Source organism: Anser anser (genome assembly GCF_964211835.1).
Source record: "Anser anser genome assembly, chromosome: 3".
NCBI classification, from domain to species: Eukaryota; Metazoa; Chordata; class Aves; order Anseriformes; family Anatidae; genus Anser; species Anser anser.
The window spans coordinates 117,146,390-117,164,847 of record NC_139722.1 but is presented as its reverse complement, the minus strand read 5'-3'; the positions used below and the strand labels follow the sequence as shown (position 1 = coordinate 117,164,847).

The window sequence follows — 18,458 nt, the reverse complement described above, 5'->3', positions numbered from 1 at the left end:
GCCTCCCCACTGCTGTGAGTATAAGCCCTATTCCTTCCTGCCTACACTCACATCACTTTCATCACTTTTCTAAGACAAGCCTTAGGGTTTACCCTATCACTCTTTGCTCTGTATTTCTGAAAAATGTTATATTCTCTTCTCCCATGGCTCCACAGAAGCAGGATCAAACCCTGCCATGAGCATCTATTGTCAGTATGTAATCTGTAAATTTGTGATTATCTCAGGAGTAGGGAGGAATAGAAACAAAGTCTAATATCTTCAGAGCTGGACTGTGCCCCACAATCCTGACAGGGTACAGAGCAGAGGACCAGACATGTCTGAAGGACGACAATTTCATTAGTTCTTCATGAAGCATTCTCAGTCTAGCAACATTCATAAAACAATTTTTTATATGAAGTAATAGCAAATATAACAAAAAGGGCCTTTCAATTATTTGCAGCCATATATCTCAACTGCTGCTATTATAAACAAAGTTTTGCATGAAATATTAGGAAGACACCTGATATTCATGTTTTGCTGTCACTTCCAGATGTTTCATCTTTTAAATTGTATAAATAATATTGATGTTGTCGTGGTGATCTTACTGACTGATATCTCTCCTGGTGCCTGGACATTACCTGGTGTGGGTGCAGTGCAGATCAATCAGTCAGTTAAACAAAATTACTTATAAAGGTGGAAACAGAATTAGCTGGGGTATAGAGGCATTTGGTGAACAGACATTTCTATGTTCAATCCAGCTACATGATGCTTAGTTTTTAAAGAATCCTCCATTTCAGAAGTTCAAATAATTTCACAGTCACTAAATTGCTTGAGTTCTTACATATGTCTGAGAGACTAGTACAAATCCAAATATTAAGGGGAATAATTAAGGCAAATGTAGCTGAAAAAAAATTGCCCGAAGTAGATCAGCATCAGAGCAGAAACAATAAAATTCCTAATTTCCAGTTCACAGTGCTGCTAATCAATCATAATTTGCTCTCTGCTACAGTTGGTGTTTCATATCAGTAGAACAAAGAAAAGTATATTTGGGCTGCAGCTTAAAGCAGTGTCAAAATCAAACAGGAGTAGTTACCTGATCTTTGTCGTAGGCGTGTACAGTTATGATGTGAGCACCAACAGGATTAATCATGTTTATAGAAGTGGAATAGGAATTCTGATCAAACACTGGAGCATTATCATTCACATCAATCACTAGAACAGTGACAGTGGTGGTTGCCTAGAAAAAAAAAAGGTTTATTTATTAAATAAAATAATTTTAGAATATTTAGGATGTCTTATTTATTTCTTAAGTAGTTTTGTTATTTGCATATGCAACAGGAAGTATAAATCAGAATTTGAAAATGGTGTAATAAACGACTGCATTAGGTTTAACTTTGTGAACTCGACATCAAAGATCTCTACAGAATTTTAATACAAAAGAAGCAGGAATTTAAATTTGCATTAGGATTCTTCTTCTTGAAAGGTTTCAGAATGGTTAAGAATAGGATATGTTTAGGAAGCCATATGTCCTACTACCACTGCTAGATGCAGATAAGGGAACTTGGGATGTTCTACTACTGTTAAATAAGTGTATAATACCTTTTCAAATAAAAGCAATATAGCAGGATTAGAACAATCGACTGAAAATTACTTTTGCTGCTATGAAGTTAACACAGTATTTATAGTACTAACTAAAAGCATAATTCCTGCACACCCGCAGAGGTTAGTCAGCAAACACTTCAGGGACAAATTCTACCATGCATGATTATAAAGTATTTCAACTATTTATGGAAGATAATATTCCTCAGCATGGACACCACGGGCAAAAATCTGACCCTAACCATGATTAGGAGACTAATTTATGTTGCACAATAACTGTCTTTGATAGACCTACCTCCCACTAGTTCAAATCTACTCTGACTGGAAGTGTCACTCTTCATTAGAAAGCTCTTTTACCTGATAGAAAGGGGCAGACTTGTTGTTGACTGCATTCACTGTCAGGTTGTACTTATTCATGGTTTCATAGTCTGGAGAATTCTTTATCTTAATGTTCCCAAGTATTTCATCTATTTCAAATATATTTCCTCCACCATCTGAGATACAATCAAAGAAGCTTTATCAGTGAATACATCTTTGAAACACATAATTAACTACACTCTTAAATGTTATGTTTAGTCGTATCTTGAGCTCATCGAAACCAGTCTTTAATATCATATAGATAATGTAGAAGAAAAACAGAAAAGATTGAGTGGATGAGCATTTGAAATGTGAGCCAACACAACAGGTCAACAAATTCTGCAGATTCACGTCTCACTCATAAATTAATAATGCTTGAGCCATGTAAACGATGATGGACAGCACATCGGAGTTGTGGGGTAAATCTCGAGAAACAAGTTCCTCCTAGTCTGCACAACTCTGTGAGGCTAGAGGAGATCAGAGGTGTTCATAGGCACTTTTACAGTCCTCTGACCTTCTGTATGTTCAGTCTCATTTGCTTGTTGCTGAGCATGAACACTGTAACTAGACAGTGCTCCTGCAAAATCTCTAAGATGACGTGTCACTGAATTTATTCTGGCTCTAATGAAGGTAGACTAAGTAGCACAGAGATCTAAAGAGAAATCAACATGACTGCTGAAAGACACAGCAGTGAGCTTTACTGTCTTTGGCTTCCCTGGTCCAAAACCACCCTAAAGTCTGTGTGCATATTGGAAATAAAGGACACTAAAATATACATAAACCTTATATACATTGCTCTTGATGGTACAAAAACAAATATTTCAATGCCTACAGGCTTTGGTGCAGGCAGCTCTAAATCTCCATCTCGGTAAGATTTAGAGGCAGTGGCAAAAGGGGTGCTCTTCCCAAGTGTAATTCCATCAGCTACCACAGATAAATGTGACAGGAAGCACAAACCAGAGCTCTCAGTCACTGGAGTTCACAAGCTGTCATGTTAATGTAAAATTAAGTTAAAGGTCCTTTACATTAATAGCCTGGGCAGAGATCTGAGGTATCAGAGTAGGCAACCTGCTGCCTGTTGTGCCACTTCTGCTGCAGAGGTAAAGTTGTCCAGCACAAGGGTGAAGAAAGCAGCTCTCTAACAGCCCATGATAGTGTTTCAGGTCCCTGACACACTTGTGATACCATTTACATCTGATCTATGTAGCTGTAAAATGATCACAATTGACTAGCTGAGGAGAGGCTTAATTTAGTAGTATTTAAAACAGTTGTAGGTTCTGCAAAAGAAGCTGCTACTCAATCATTGTGAAAGTTATACGAGCACAAATTAGTAAAATACTAAGTCAGGTGAAATTGAACCTTCTCAGCTTATGTGGAAAGGAGTTAGGAGCTAACTCACATAATGCTATTTACACTCATAACAGTGTAACACAACAAAGTGATAGTTGTTCCAGTGCAGTAAGTGAATCCCTTGTTACCTGTAAGGCTATAAAGAATAAAGGCATTGTCTCCTGTGTCTCTGTCGGTTGCTGTGACTTTTCCAACTACGAATCCCACAGCCACATTTTCATTAACACTGAATGGAGTCACCAGGTCAAACACAGGTGGCCAGTCATTAACATCAATGATCTTTATGACAACTGTGCAGTAACCCCTTTTCTTCTCAGGGATTCCATCATCTTCAGCATATATCACAACCTGTAAGTTACACGATTATTTGAAAGGAGAAATCATATAAGCAGGTATTTGCATCAGGATTAAAAAACTCTGTGTGAGTTTTAAACTCAGTGGATTCTTAGAAATGTAAACTCAAGTTCTGAATTCACTTCAAAATAATTATTGAAAACTTCAGGCATATTTGATTAACAACAACAAAAAAAAGTCTTTACATACAACCAACAAATTCAGCATTTTTGCTTGAAGCAAAATAAGATTATAAAAAATATTCAGCAGTAACAGCAACAGTAAAGAAGATAAAATGATCATCTTATCTCCAAGATCTCAGTCTGGTACAGATTCAAGCAAATAGACTACACTGAATACGAGAGCTGTCATTGTGAAGTTAGTTATTCATGTGCTGAAGTGTTTGAGAGCTTGCAAGATTGGTGAACTATGAGCCTTGCTTGAATTTCAGGTTAGGCATAATAGTCTACAGGCAGCATCTTGCTTTAATAATGCACCACATCTTGAGATACTCATATTCTAAAACTGTGCGTAAAATGTTAAAGCAATAGCAAGCTAAATCAAAACAAAAATGTCACCAATTATCCAAGGAGAAGATAAAAAGTTCTGAAAAACTAAGAGGTTTCAGAAATCTAAAGCAAACCTGATACTCTGTAGGTTCCTCTTCATAATCAAAGGAGGCAGTGGAATAAAGAATTCCAGTTGCTTCATCTACCCGGAATTTTAGTTTGTCTCCACTGAGAATGCCATATGTTAGTAAACCATTTCTACCTGTATCATTATCCTGAGCTTTCAGCTGGACAATCTCAGTAGCAGGTAAATTCTGTCAATGAAAAGCAGATTGAGGCTGTGACAGGGTTTGGTTAGTTGCAATTTCTTGAATTATGTGATGGGGGGAGACAGACACTGCATACACTTAAAGTAGTGTAAACACTTTAAAATCAAAATTATACAATTCATTCAGCATAGTGAGAGAAACTCTTGTTTTCCTGAATTTACAGAACAGACTATTTCCCCTCCATGTCACTACCTATGGCAGTGATCTTCAGAAACAAAATTGCCATGTTTTAGAACTGGTCAAATATTAATCTCAAGTGTCTGACTTGCTGTTAAGGAATTATTCATAATCAATAGCCTGTACTCCTTTGAAATTAAAGAGATGTTCTCAACTTCAGAATCATGTTTCTGTCTGAACACTATTTGGCTAATAATTATTCTTTTAAAAATACATGATCTATTTCTTCTGTTAAAATGTTGTTTGCATTCAGATGGACAGTAAACATCAGCATTTCACTCGCATGGCCATTTGAGACCTGATCTCAAGTTATGTGATCCAACTTGGTATCCAACAAGTAATTCTGTGTAAATATTTCACATGGAAATCAATTTTTGAGGTTGGGAAATGCGACACTAAATCTTCTCCATTCAATCAACTGGGAACATTAAAAATAGGTGTAATAATTAAAAATATATTTAGCTCAATGTTAGAAATGGACTAGATTTCAAGTTAGTTGTAGCTGTTAAGGACAAAGTTCATGAATCAGCCGATAAGCTCAAAGGCAAGGTATGTGGTATACAAAATATAAACGTCATCAGTTTTTTTGTTTGTTTGTTTTTTAAAGTAACAAGCAGATTAAAGCATGCAAAATGCTGAAAAGCGAAACGTTACCTAGATCCTGTTGCATAATTAAATGCTGTGGCTTCCATTGCATGCTATTGTAACGTAATAGCCACAGACTGAAAATTGGCTTGTTTTCTGCCACCAATTACTTATTGGCAAGAAGAGTCATAGCAGATAGTGTTTGAACAAGAGAAGTATGCTAATTTAGAGAAGACTTGTTTCTGCTACTTCTCTGCAAAAACTTCTTTACAAAAGACAAAGCGAGTCAGTCTGTGAATGTACTTGAAGATGCTCTGTGAACAAAAATGCAACGTAGGAGTGGCTATTTTTTCTTTCATGGAGCCCTGTATTAGCAAAAGATTCACTTTTCCTTCAATAAGTCCACACTTCTAGACCATTCTCTATGTATTGGGATTTTCAGGTTGAACTAAAACCTAAAATATCACATGGCAGAACAGAAAGCCTGTCCAGTTTCAGTATGTTTACTTGTATACTGAACACAAGCCCCCCCCAGCCTTTTTTTGGTAATTACTATTTGAGGGTTCATTATAGTGATTCAGTTTGGATGACATCTTTTTTTACCTCTTCCAATCTTTGTTCTAGCAGAGAGGATGGGAAAACTGGAGGGAAATCATTTTCATCAATGACATCCACATGCACAGAAACTTCACTGAATATGCCGGCGTTGGACGAATCTGTTGCTCTCACATTTAAAATAACTGGGAAATCTTCCACTATCAATTTCTTTTCTGTTCTTATGATCCCAGTGGATGAATCAATAACAAAATACCCTGGTTAAAAAACAACAGAAAAAGAAGTTACTGTGTTTATGATTTTATTAGTTAAAACTGAAGACATGAAGACTTCAATGCAAGCTACATATTATTTATATGAATATCGCATGCTACAGTTTTCTTCAAAGAATAAAATAAAATTCAACATGGATTTTCAAGAATGTCCGACATATCCATGGCTACAATTAACAAAAACAAATAACCAAGAAGGTCAGAATGGGAAAACCAATGGGGATAAGTTCATTCCACCACTCTCTGTTCAGCTGGTCTTTGTTTCTGCTTCAGTAAGCAATTATTTTATTTCCTATGAAGTCCTCTTCTGAATGAAGATGAGGGATGCTGCGGATAACTTCTGTGAGACCACAACTTCAAACAAAACACTTTTCATAAAGAGAAGTGCAAACTGACTACATCTGATGACCCAATAATATTAGCTTTATGAGTTTAATATTAGTCTAAAAAATAAAAATAAAACGCATGACACAAAGCACTGATACACTTGTCCCATATATACTCATGGTACACACTTGTGTTTAAGAAAACGTTGCTGAATTAGGTGTGGGGTTTTTTTGTTTGTTTGTTTGTTTTTTAACCAGCAGTTTTTATGCTGATTTAGGTATTCTTTCTCCAGTCACTGTAACTTTTTGCCTGATCAGGTACTACCTGATCTTTCTGTAGCAGACAAAAAAGCACATACAGCCAGTGTAGTCAGATCTGTATCATGTTACTCTAACTAATCTGACAGAAATTCAATCATGTGCCTGCACTTGATCCATATCAAATTTGTAAATCTGGTTGATACATACCCAGTATTCATGGCTGTAGAACTGCAATAAAAGCAAAGGGAGACAAGAAGCAATCCAAAACGTTGTTGTCTGCAACAATAGTTCTTTAACATATCATGTTCCTTGTTAGTTCACTTAAAAAGCTTACCCTTTTCATTTCCAGACACGATGCTGTATATCACAGGGACATTATACAACACGCTGATCTGTACAACAAATGAATCTGGCAGTATCTTCTCACTCAGAGGTGTAGGCTGATAGACTGCTTCAGAGAACACTGGGAATGAAATGTTGATGGGAGCTATGGTTACTGACACCTGCAAAGAAAAGAACGTGACCACAAGGGTTACACTTTCATGTTAAGCAAAATTTTCTTGAGGTATGCTATAGTAGAAGTTTTAAACTTTTTCAGTAAGAAAAAGCCTAGGATTGCTGCATGCTGAGTTTGACACCTTAACATCTCGAGGGTAGCAAAGGTTAGTTTAAAAAAAAAAAAGTCATCAACCTCACTAATTTAAGTTCAGATGTATTTTTCCTAAATATACAGAGGGATTGTTTCCAATTCCTCACATAGAGCAAATACAAATTACTTGTCTGGCTAAACAGCTCTCAGAAGGAGGATCTATATTTGTAACAAATTATTCCACTGGAGTATGTATGACCAGAGCAGGATTTTGTAAGTACAATATTTTTAAATGGTTATAAATGATTTTATAGATGAAAAATTGTGTCAGGCAGTAAATAAATAATGCCTACTACATCTTAAAAATACAAATTTTTTCTAAATGTTGCCAGCCAGCTGCTGTCTGATGTTCTGAAGGACAATGTTTTTATAACTCTATATTCAACAGAACCTTAAAATGTGATTTTCTACGTTTTTATCCCTATGCATTTCTACTCTCTTTTTCTGAATTATGCTATTCTGTGATATTTAGTGGCAAAACATCGCAGCCAGTAATAAACACTGTCAAAAATATTTTCATTTGCATATTTCAATTTCTTACTCTTCAATTTATATTTTTTTTCCTTGTCTTACAGGGAAGTAAGAACAACTGTCTCCTGTTTATTATATCACATACTTCTATTATGTCCCCTCTGACTGTCCCACTCTTTGACTTTGCATAGAAGTCTCCATTTCTATAAAATTCCTCCCTCATAGTTCACAGTTTCTCTCTGTCTTGGATCTTTTCTAAAGGTGAATGATCAAAATAATGACAAGTGATGTACTGAGCAGTTGCTACCGCAGCATAACTTTGTAAATATTATCATCTTGTATCCTGTTCCTGAAACAGAACTGAGACTGACATTCCCATTCCCATTTTGCAGTTTTGCCTCACTAATGCCCATTGCCCGTTGCTGTTACACTCAGTTTAGAATAAAACAGTGAATAAACTGTATAAGTAGACACTAAAGAAAAAATGTAGTACCTTTACAGAAGTTGAAAGCGGTGGCAGGCCTGAATCTGTTGCAGTGATTGTCAATGAGTAATGCAGGAGAACAGCCTGGCTGTGTAAGTCTCTTGTTAATGTCAGCTCTCCTGTGGTACTGGAAAGACTAAAGAGGCCTTCTGAGTTTCCATCTGAAGAGAGAAAACCAAGTGTTGGAAATGTTTAACAGAGCCAGCAGAGACCAGTGACTGAATTATACGCCCAAAATTAGAGCAACTTGGGTTGAAAGGCTACTCTGTATGTGATTTGAAGCAAGACAAAGCATTTGAAGCAGTATCAAGCCTCTCTTGATACTGTATCTGTGTCACAGAATCCTTTGGGCCTGTAAAGGGCCTGTAATGGGCCCTTGAGGCCTCCAGTCCGACCTCTTGCTCAAAGGAGGATAATCAATGAAATCAGAGTAGGTTGCTCAGGGTTTTGTCCAGTCTGGTGCCGAAAATCTCCAGGGTATCTCTCAGGACAGCTTGTTCCAGTGCACAGTTATCCTCATAGAGGACTTTTTTTCCCCCTTATATTCACAGTGGAGATTTTTTCCCCCTAATGGCAGTCAGAACCTTCCATTTCACCTTATGACTATTACATTTAATTCTTCTGTCATGCTCCTCAGTGCAGAGCTTAGCTCCATCTTCTCAGTAACCTTCTCTTAGGTATTAGATGAGAAATCTCAGACCCAGTCTTCAGCAATCGCTGGTACTTGCTATCCTCCTTGAATCTTGTATCCAGTCCCAAAGGCCTGGAATACCTTATCAGTGTTGTGATGATGTGAGCTGAGCATCAATTAGGCATTGAGTCTTCCAGGCGTTTGGTTGAAGACTACAACGCATCCTTGATGCATGACAGCTATAGAAACCATACAAGTATGGTAGATGCAGATGCAGTTATCTGGTGTAACTATTGGAGCTCAGATATACCGTTGTGTTAATTCCACCCAAATGTACCTGCTGTATCCTGTGTTTCATTAGGTTTCATATTAAAGGCAGTGTTATAAGTGAAATCCAGAATTCCCAATCTCTTCTGTAGGACGAGGATTTCCTACTTTATTTCTATAGTACTCGCTCACTGGATGTCATTATTCTGATCAGAATTTTTGTATAATACTATAATATAATTTCTCCCCAAAAAAGTCAGCTTCTTGCATAGATGATTTAAAACACTGTACTTCCACACGTGTGTCCATCGGTTTTGAACGGGATCATTCAAAATCAGTTTTGTTGTACTTGACTTTTTCAAGGTCTTCATTTTGCAAAAGTAGTTAATAGCTTAGCAGTATGCAACTACAACAGTAATAAATACCCATGAGATTTTTTCAGACATACCTGTAATATTGTAGAAAATGCCTTCATCATAACCTTTGTTTTCATCTCTTGCATTGATATCTACTATCAGTGTGCCAGCTGTAGAATTGTCTAGGAGGATCTGGAAATATGAGGGCTTTTCAAATACAGGTCCTTCTTCATTAACGTCTTCCACGATAACTAAGAAAAGAAGGTCCAGTTCTGAATGTAAATATGATTTTCACCTAAGCAGTTACAGGCTATTGTTTCAGCTGATATAAACCTGCACAGTCCCTGAGAACTGAGTGGGAACTCTTTCAATTTAAAGCAGATGGCAACCTTATTTTCTTTATTTCAAAACTCCCACCTTTGTGGATTACATTATTTACTGCTCAAGCAATAGTTTCCTCACAATGACTGCACTTCTGGCTAGCATGCTGTCACTACTATGTCATGAATATCACCACCTTATTGTTTCTTTGTGCTCCCTTCTGTGTCCATAATCATCTGGTATCTCTCATCTTTGGTTTCAATTGCAAGCATTGTGAGACAGGATTGATTAGTTTTATGTTTGTATGTGACCTGGGACAATAGGGTAATGGACCACAATTGGTGAAGCAGGTCCTACAGTAATATAGATAAGACAGAACAACAGGTTCTGCCAATCAAAACTAGGGTTGCCCAGAAACTTGGATAACAATGGCACAGAAATCTTTTATGTTATTTTCTATTTTACATAGTTTGAAAAAAAAAAAAAAAGTTTTTTTTTTTTTAAACCCCAAAATGACCAAGAAAATAGCATCATTTAATGATATTTTTATAACACTAAAAATCAGCCTTTTTTCCACCAATAAAGAAGTAGACTGTCAGTAAACATGCAGAAAAAGAAGTGAATGATGATTCTGGAAACGTTTCCAATCATACAGTCAAACAGGTACTCTACGAACAACATAGAAATATTTGTGAGAATATTGAAGCAAGTGATGTCAGTAAGTGTGGAAACCCTTCCTTTCTGACAAAGCAGCTAAACATTTCTAGAGGAAAATTTCATCTGGCCATAATCAAAAGGTCACATAATCATTTCTAATAACTAACTTTAGCAGAATGTATTACTACTGAGGGCTATCTTCATGCCTTACAATTACAAATACCAAAATAGTCCCTAAGAGAATTTTTTTTTTCTGCAGTTAACTAGAGTTACCTGTAATGTTTGCTGTGTCTTGAAGATGTGGCTCTCCAGGATTGAAAGCTTTCAGAATAAATGTATACTGGGCATGGCTTTCATAGTCCAAAGGCTGAAGAGTTGTAATAGCTCCAGAAAGTTCTCCGACATAAAATGAAGTCTCTCCAATTATGGTGTAATGAATAATGGCATTGTACCCTATGTCCTTATCTGTGGCTGTTGCATTCAAAATCTAAATTAAACAAAATAACAACAAAACAAACATTCAGAACAGAACCAAGAGGATGGCAAAACATCCACAAAATACTGGTATTTAACTGTATAGTGTTTACTGTCTGAGTTACTTATACGGCTATTAATCACACATATACTAGGGGAAGACAGAAAACCTTAAGAACAGGGGGATGCTGGACACATTACATGGAGGAGGCTTATAACACACTGCCTGTAGGTCCTCTGAAAACTAGATCCATACAGTGCAGCACCAGGGAACAGGGAGAGCAGCACAAAGAGAGCTTAAGAAAGACTCAGTGGGACAGACACTCTGCTGTTGTATACAATGAGTACATGGTGTGTTTTTACAGGCTCCACAGAGTCAAAAAAAAATACATTCACCAATGCGCAATCATCATAGATCAGTGTCACTTCCAAGTTTATGCAAAGAAAACAATTGCAGAAGAACAACCTATTTACTCTTAATGCCACGTACCACATGTGGAGGCTCATTCTCTTTTACAGTCACAGAGTATGACTTCTGGGGGAACACAGGTGGGTTGTCATTCTCGTCTTCTACGGTGATGCTTAGATCTAAGCTACTAGATAGTGGTGGTCTGCCAGAGTCAGTGGCCTGTGAAGAACCAAGCTGTCACTAAACACAGCACTACATTGATACAAACTTGTTTCACCTTTGTTCCAAAGTTTTGAAAAGAATCTTTGTCTCAGAAGACTTTCTTCTGGACTACTTATTGTCCAATTACATTGCTTTAACCCTGTGCTTGCTTTCCAAGAGCTCCTTGCCCTGCTAAATAACTTAGTCAGCAGTAGAGATCTCCTTAAAATACATTCATACATTATGGCCAGTGCTGGACCAATTATTTGTACGCACAAACCTTAATTTAACTGATTAATAGCAGTAAAATCAATGGAATCAGCTATAACAACTAGATGCTTACAAAATAAATGTACTTGGATTAAACATTTACATTTTTAACATGGAAATATAAACATAACTCAGATTTTTTAAATATAATTACATATGTTTTAAAAGGTAGAAAAAATGGAAATGAACAACATTATGGACAGGCAAAGCAGTAAAAGAAATACAGTGGTGGCAGCCTTACAATCTAAAATGGGCTGAGGAATACTTTGCAGACTTCACAGTAAGATATCATATGACTATGATCCTTAAGATCTGATGTTCATGGGTCGTTTATTCACTAATACCAATTCACACAGCAGAAAAGCTTCTGGGTACAAAACATAACATTAATGAATTCTAGTGGAATTCACTAAGATTGAGATTTTCTTGTGATGATTCAGTATTTTTTCTCTGTTTTATATTGAGATTTTTTTCAAACTTGTCAACTTACAATTATTTTCAGTTCATAAGTGTCCATCATTTCTCTGTCTAAGGATTTTGTTGTCATCAGCTTGCCCGTGGAACTGTCAATATGGAACACTCCAGCAAAATCATCTTGTAAAGAATAGCTTATCAGTGCATTATCTCCTATATCCATATCAGTAGCATAAAATGTGCCCAAATCTAGACTATTTGCATTCTCAGGAAAAGATAGTTTTGTTTGAATCAGTGTTGAGAAAACTGGAGGATTGTCATTGATGTCATTTATTCTCACTGTTACCTGTATTTTAAAAAAAAAAAAAAAAAAAGAGACATTCTTGAGCTGTAGAAACAGTATTCAAAGGAGAACTTAAATTCCTTTTAGTCTACAAAAGTCCACAGGGGAAAAACACCACCACCAGCACAAAGGGATACATAACCAGCATTTTTCAGCATTTGAACATTTTCACACCTACAGCATCTCAACAATTTATGTATTTATTTTTAATTCTCAGTTGTTACAAGCAAGATAAACTATCCTTTCATTGGAAAAAAATTAGCAGGATTAATAGTCTAGTGCTTTGGGGCAGAACTATGCACAGAGTCAGTTCCAGTGTTAATAAGTTTCTCTAGTTATGGTTTGTTCATAAAGGAACTCTCAGGAAGTGATGCAATTTGTAAAGTTGACAATATTTCAAAATTGTAATATCTCCTCAGGAAAAATGGAAATTAAGTTCAACAATGCTCTCAAAATACTCATGCTTACATAATCAATTACACTTACCTGGATTTTTTTTCTTTTAATGTTATAAGCCTTTTTTAAAAAAATAACAATTTAAAATGCAATATACTGTACCAAAGCAACAGCTGTATTGGGTGGCACCACAGAATCAACAGCTTCTACAAGGATGTTATATAGGTCATCATCTTCTCGATCTAGCCTGGCAAGAGTCACAATGTCTCCTTGGTCATTAACAGAGAACTTGTCAGTATGTGATTTCAGAGAGTATGCTACTTGTATGGCTATGCTTCCAGTCAGAGCTTTCACAGAGCCAACAGCAGTCCTAACTGGTTCCTCTTCTGGAATGCTGAACTCATAGGTGGAGCTTTCAAAAGTCAGCCCGAAGCCAGTGTCATTTACCAGCAAGTAGAGAGTGACAGAAACTAATGAGAGAAAAATATTAAAATATTAAAAATATTAAAATAGCAAAGTTGCTGGTGAAATAATCATGACCCATGCCCTATTTCCCTAGATTTTTGAGGAAGTAATAGAAATTGACAGAAACTGGCACGTGGGAAAGAGGAACAAGAAGGAGAAGAAAAAAAAACACAGTAGAAATAATGAGTAATACAAAACGCATGACTTCTATACCTAACCATTTATACCTAAGTGGGGTTCCACCGCAACCCCACTTCACTGATTACAGCAGTGTTGCTTCAATAAAGTAGGACAGCAAGGATCACCAATTTGAAGTTAACAGGATTTCTTTTTTTTTTTTTTTCTCTTATGCTAAATTACTTTGTAACAAAAGAGAAGAGATATCCGTAAAACCTCATGGTTTCAAATTCTATCGGGGCCTTTCATCCTACTTTATCAACATCAGTTGTTGCTCCTGTTCATGAGAAATCAAAATTATCCCTTAAAAAATACATGAAAAAGACAATTACATCCATGTTACTGAATATTTTTTAAAAGAACTAAAATGCATTTGGAAGGCAATTCACTATTTGTTTAAACATTTCTAAATCTAAGGAAATACAGGAAAAAGGAAAAAGAAACACACCTCATCTGAATTATTTTAATATATCCTTCTAGAATGGCTACTACCACAAAGTACATTGAGCACAGCTAGTGTAACATGAATTCTAGCTCTAACTCGTTTTGACTGGACAGTGATGGGATTCATTTCAAATTTCAACATTTGTAAACGTTACATTTCTGTGGGAAGGAAAAAAAAGTGAAAAGAAATAGTTTACCGTTTGATGTAAGCTGAGGAACTCCATGATCAGCAGCAATAACTATTAGTGTAACAACCGTGTCAGCTGTAATATGGGTCAAGCTACTGCTGAGGATGATTTCTCCAGTATGGTTATTTATATGGAAATCATCAGAATGGTTCATCAGGCTATATTAAAGAGAAATCAGTATAACATTCATATTAATGACACAGAAAGAATCCTCTACTTCCTGTCACTTCTGTAACAAAAAACAAATTAGTATTTGCCTATTTGTAAAGAATGGCTAAGCAAAATGTTTTAGTAACATTAGACTAAATATATCAGCCTTTTTTATTTCCTAGCATATCTTCCATACTGACAGCAAAAAAGACAGCATCCATGCCTTCAGTTCCCATTAGATCTCAAGCCTTTGATCTTCCCATGAATAGAAGGCAGCTACTGCACACTCACTGCATATTCAGCAATATAAGAAATAGAGGTGATTTCATATGAAGGTTGCAGACCTGCTAATTCCTACTTTCTGCCCGCTCGCATAGATAACTGAATAACTCAAAAGAACAAGTAATATGTTTAAGGTAGAATGTCATCTCACAGTTAAAAACACTATCCTTCAAGGCACTATTTTTAAACACCCACAGTTTTCTGACTGATTCATCTGTCCTTTTCAATCCATACTTTTCATGTCAATGTACATTTTCAATGATCCAAGAATCTTCCTCAATTAATATTTTATGCATAGCCCATTATGGAAGTTACTGTTTCTTGATCTCCTCCTCCCAGAAAACAGAAGACATATGAAAAGATAGTCCTTCCTGGAGATTTATCTATTTTCTACTCAGAAATTCCAACAAGTCTATACAAAATTTCAGAAATTAAAACAAACCTTGGCTTTCAGTTCTTGTTGTTACCATTTGATTGCATTCACTTTTTTTTTTTTTATGGTGTAATCATAATTTGATGAACTCTAAAACATGGAGTAATTGCTGTCCTCTTTCTTAAGTTCAAAATCATTACTGGTTACAAGTTCATCACAGCACTTGTAAAATATCTACAAACAGGTCTTATCTTGTCACCAGTAAAAATACTGTGTGACAAATTAGAAGACTCTTCTGTTTCTTTAACAATAGATACTTATTAACCTCACCTGTATGAAATGATAGAATTGTTCCCAATGTCAAGGTCAGTAGCAGACACTGATAGTACAGACACTCCTTCTTTTGCTGTTGCTACACGTACACTGGCCGAGTATTGCGCCTTTGTGAACTGAGGAGTGTTATCATTCACATCTAATACTTGAATGCTGACGTATGTGAAATTCTGGCATGGTGACAGGAGAAAATCATGACTCAGAAAATGCACAGATGATTAAATTTTTCAAATAAAAGCAAGTTGCAGTGAAGAATAATGTGATCCTCTGTATTACCTGCCTTTGAGGAATTCCGTTGTCAGATGCCACCAACAGCAGCTCATACTTCTCTTTGGTTTCTCGGTCTACATAGCCACTAGCCAAAATAGTTCCATTCTAGAGAGGTAATACAGTTTAACACCGATCATTTTAATAACTCTTGTAAACCAAGTTCTCTAAAGAGATGAAGAATTTACACTCTCTGTTCTCCTTTGGAGGAAAGCAATGTCTGACCAGTATGTCTTAGCTTTTGGACCTGGACTTATATTCCCAAATTAGTTCGTTTGTTGGTTTTGCTTTCATGTCTACTAGAATAGCTACTTCCTATTCTTTTTGTCCAATGAGAATAACTGTGCCAAGTAACCTGCTGAAAAGCAGTATCTAAATACCATTTTCAGAATATCCAAACCCTTACCTGTTGGATGCTATATGGATTATCCCCATCCTCAGCTGATAAGTAATAAGTAATTTGTGCATTCTCTCCCTCATCCAAATCAGTAGCAGTTACATGTCCAACTACAGCAGGAGCAGCCAATCTGTGATCTCCCTCCAGAACTTCAAAACGGTATGGCTGCATCTGAAACTCAGGGTTATTATCATTGACATCCAGAACCGTGATGTGGAACAAAGCACTTGAACTAAGTCCATTCACTTCATCAACTGCCCACACCTGCCAAAGGAAACAAAATTAGTTGACTACATTGCCATTTTAACCAGCTGATGAAGATACAAAAAGAGGAGAAGAAAATGAAGTAGAAATGAGCTAAAACTGCAAAGTCAGTCCTCAAATTTACTTGCAAAGTGAATCCAGATGTAGTCTCCCTGTCCAGTTCTGTGTCATTCCTTAATGAAAGTATTCCGGGGAAATCCACAGTAAACAAAGTACTGTTATGAATAAAGTATCCCTGAGAAAAGCCAGCCTAAAAAGAAAACATAGTTTATGTAAGATTAAAATGATGAATATGTAAGTTTTTAAAAAATGCATATTTTATCAATATATTAGTACCTGACATTTCTATAGGACTTAAAGAAGTGGAAGTGCTTTGCAAGGTTTAATAAATGAAACTTTCCAACCTGACCTATGTGAATAATGGATTTAGGCAAATAGAAACTGGGATAGTAGGAAGCCTCTGTGGGCTTCTCTATTGGGACCTACCCATTCCCTCCCTAAAGCTCTCTAAGGCCAATCCCCACAATGTGAGGAGCAGCAGCACAGTTTAGTGGGGTCTGAACTGGGAGAAACGTTTATGCTTCTTTAAATTACAGCAAACCAGAAATCTTTTCCTCCAAACCAGTTCACCAGTACCATGGTTGTATATGCAATTTCTTTATAAAGCAAGGAGAGAAAGAAACAACTTTTTATAAAGCGGAGTGATATCGTGTCATTTACTATTAAAGAAAAACAAACCATACGAGTTATACAACTGGTACCTACCTCATCCTCATCAGTAACACTAAATGAGTAGACAGGACTGCCCTTTTGCATGTTTTCAAGCACAAATATATCATAAGCTGCCTGATCAAATTTTGGTGGGTTATCATTGACATCTAGTATGTGGACAACAACAAGTGTCTTGGTGCTGAGACTTGGCTGCCCTCCATCTGATGCCTCCACTTCTACATCAAATTGCTTTGTGGTTTCATAATCCAGCTGCTGGCTCAGGAAGAGCTGGCCTGTGGTCGAATTGACAAGAAACATTGGTGAGGAGGTGGGAGGCTGCTGGTTAACAATTCTGTATGTCACAAGAGCATTGGCCCCAGCATCCAAATCTGTAGCAGATACTGTCAGTAGTTCACTTCCACGTGCTTTGTCTTCAGGGACGCTCACTTCATATCTACTTGATGAGAAGACTGGATGGTTATCATTCACATCATCAATGATGACTCTTAAATTGAGAGCTGTAGAAAGCATGGGTTGGCCTTGGTCACTGGCAATCACTGTTAAATTATAGAAGTCTTGTATTTCTCTGTCCAATTCCTTTTTCAGCAAAATTAATCCTGAAGAGTCAATATCCATTTTTTCCTCTGTACCTCTCAGAGCATAAGTCACTAATCCATTAAAACCACTGTCTACATCAGTAGCCAACACTGTGGTGACGGAAGTTCCAGCAGGCATGTTCTCCAGAATATTAATGGTAGTGTTGATTACACCAAACACAGGAGGGTTATCATTGATATCTGTAACTTTGATGAACACGGTAGCATAGTCAGTAGTACTTCCATCTGACAAGGAAACATTTAGTGTGTAATTATTCTGGGATTCGTAGTCCAGTTTAGTTTTTGTCCAGATGACACCATTGACATCGACATCAAATGTAGCTGATTCTGTCAGTACTTTCAGTGTAACTGGTATATGAGGATTTAGAGATTCATATTCTACCTGCGTAAGGTATAGAATATTATCCATAAATTAATTTAAACCAATAAGCTACTGCCATAGTTTTAACTATGCCCAAACTCGTCTTATAATTTTAATCATTAAAAGTAGGAATAAAGCCACAACGTACACAAAAATACAGCTGGAGAGGACTGCTTCTTATTAGAACACTACAAAGACAGAAATGTAAATACATATAATAGATAATAAAACTATCAGACCACAATTTAACCTTTGGTTCTGCCTTCCTTTACAAAAAAAAATAAAATAATAATACAGTAAAAAATTAAGTAACTCAGGCAGCCAATAAATAAAAAGACTAAAACACATGTTCTTTCCGATTTGGTGTTAGACCTCCCATCTGTCTTCACAACTGCATCTAAGAAGGAGCTATCACAGTACACTATAGTAGCCAGCTTGTCTAAGCATTTTTTAA

At 36.4% G+C, this 18,458-nt stretch overlaps 1 protein-coding gene across 1 annotated transcript in view; it reads right to left on the bottom strand.

Moving 5' to 3' along the window:
• The window catches only part of LOC310896852 (protocadherin Fat 4-like), a 46,803-nt gene that overhangs the window by 9,868 nt on the left and 18,477 nt on the right, over positions 1 to 18,458 (bottom strand). The window contains exons 18-35 of the mRNA XM_083829700.1: positions 17,081 to 18,025; positions 16,440 to 16,565; positions 16,061 to 16,315; positions 15,664 to 15,762; positions 15,385 to 15,557; positions 14,259 to 14,407; positions 13,138 to 13,445; positions 12,313 to 12,582; positions 11,433 to 11,570; positions 10,742 to 10,955; positions 9,583 to 9,741; positions 8,246 to 8,397; positions 6,967 to 7,135; positions 5,822 to 6,030; positions 4,262 to 4,441; positions 3,414 to 3,633; positions 1,936 to 2,072; positions 1,073 to 1,216 (exon numbers count right to left, since the gene is read on the bottom strand). Of these exons, the coding sequence (XP_083685826.1) occupies positions 1,073 to 1,216; positions 1,936 to 2,072; positions 3,414 to 3,633; positions 4,262 to 4,441; positions 5,822 to 6,030; positions 6,967 to 7,135; positions 8,246 to 8,397; positions 9,583 to 9,741; positions 10,742 to 10,955; positions 11,433 to 11,570; positions 12,313 to 12,582; positions 13,138 to 13,445; positions 14,259 to 14,407; positions 15,385 to 15,557; positions 15,664 to 15,762; positions 16,061 to 16,315; positions 16,440 to 16,565; positions 17,081 to 18,025 (4,047 nt within the window). The remainder of the gene's footprint in view (positions 1 to 1,072; positions 1,217 to 1,935; positions 2,073 to 3,413; positions 3,634 to 4,261; positions 4,442 to 5,821; positions 6,031 to 6,966; positions 7,136 to 8,245; positions 8,398 to 9,582; positions 9,742 to 10,741; positions 10,956 to 11,432; positions 11,571 to 12,312; positions 12,583 to 13,137; positions 13,446 to 14,258; positions 14,408 to 15,384; positions 15,558 to 15,663; positions 15,763 to 16,060; positions 16,316 to 16,439; positions 16,566 to 17,080; positions 18,026 to 18,458) is intronic.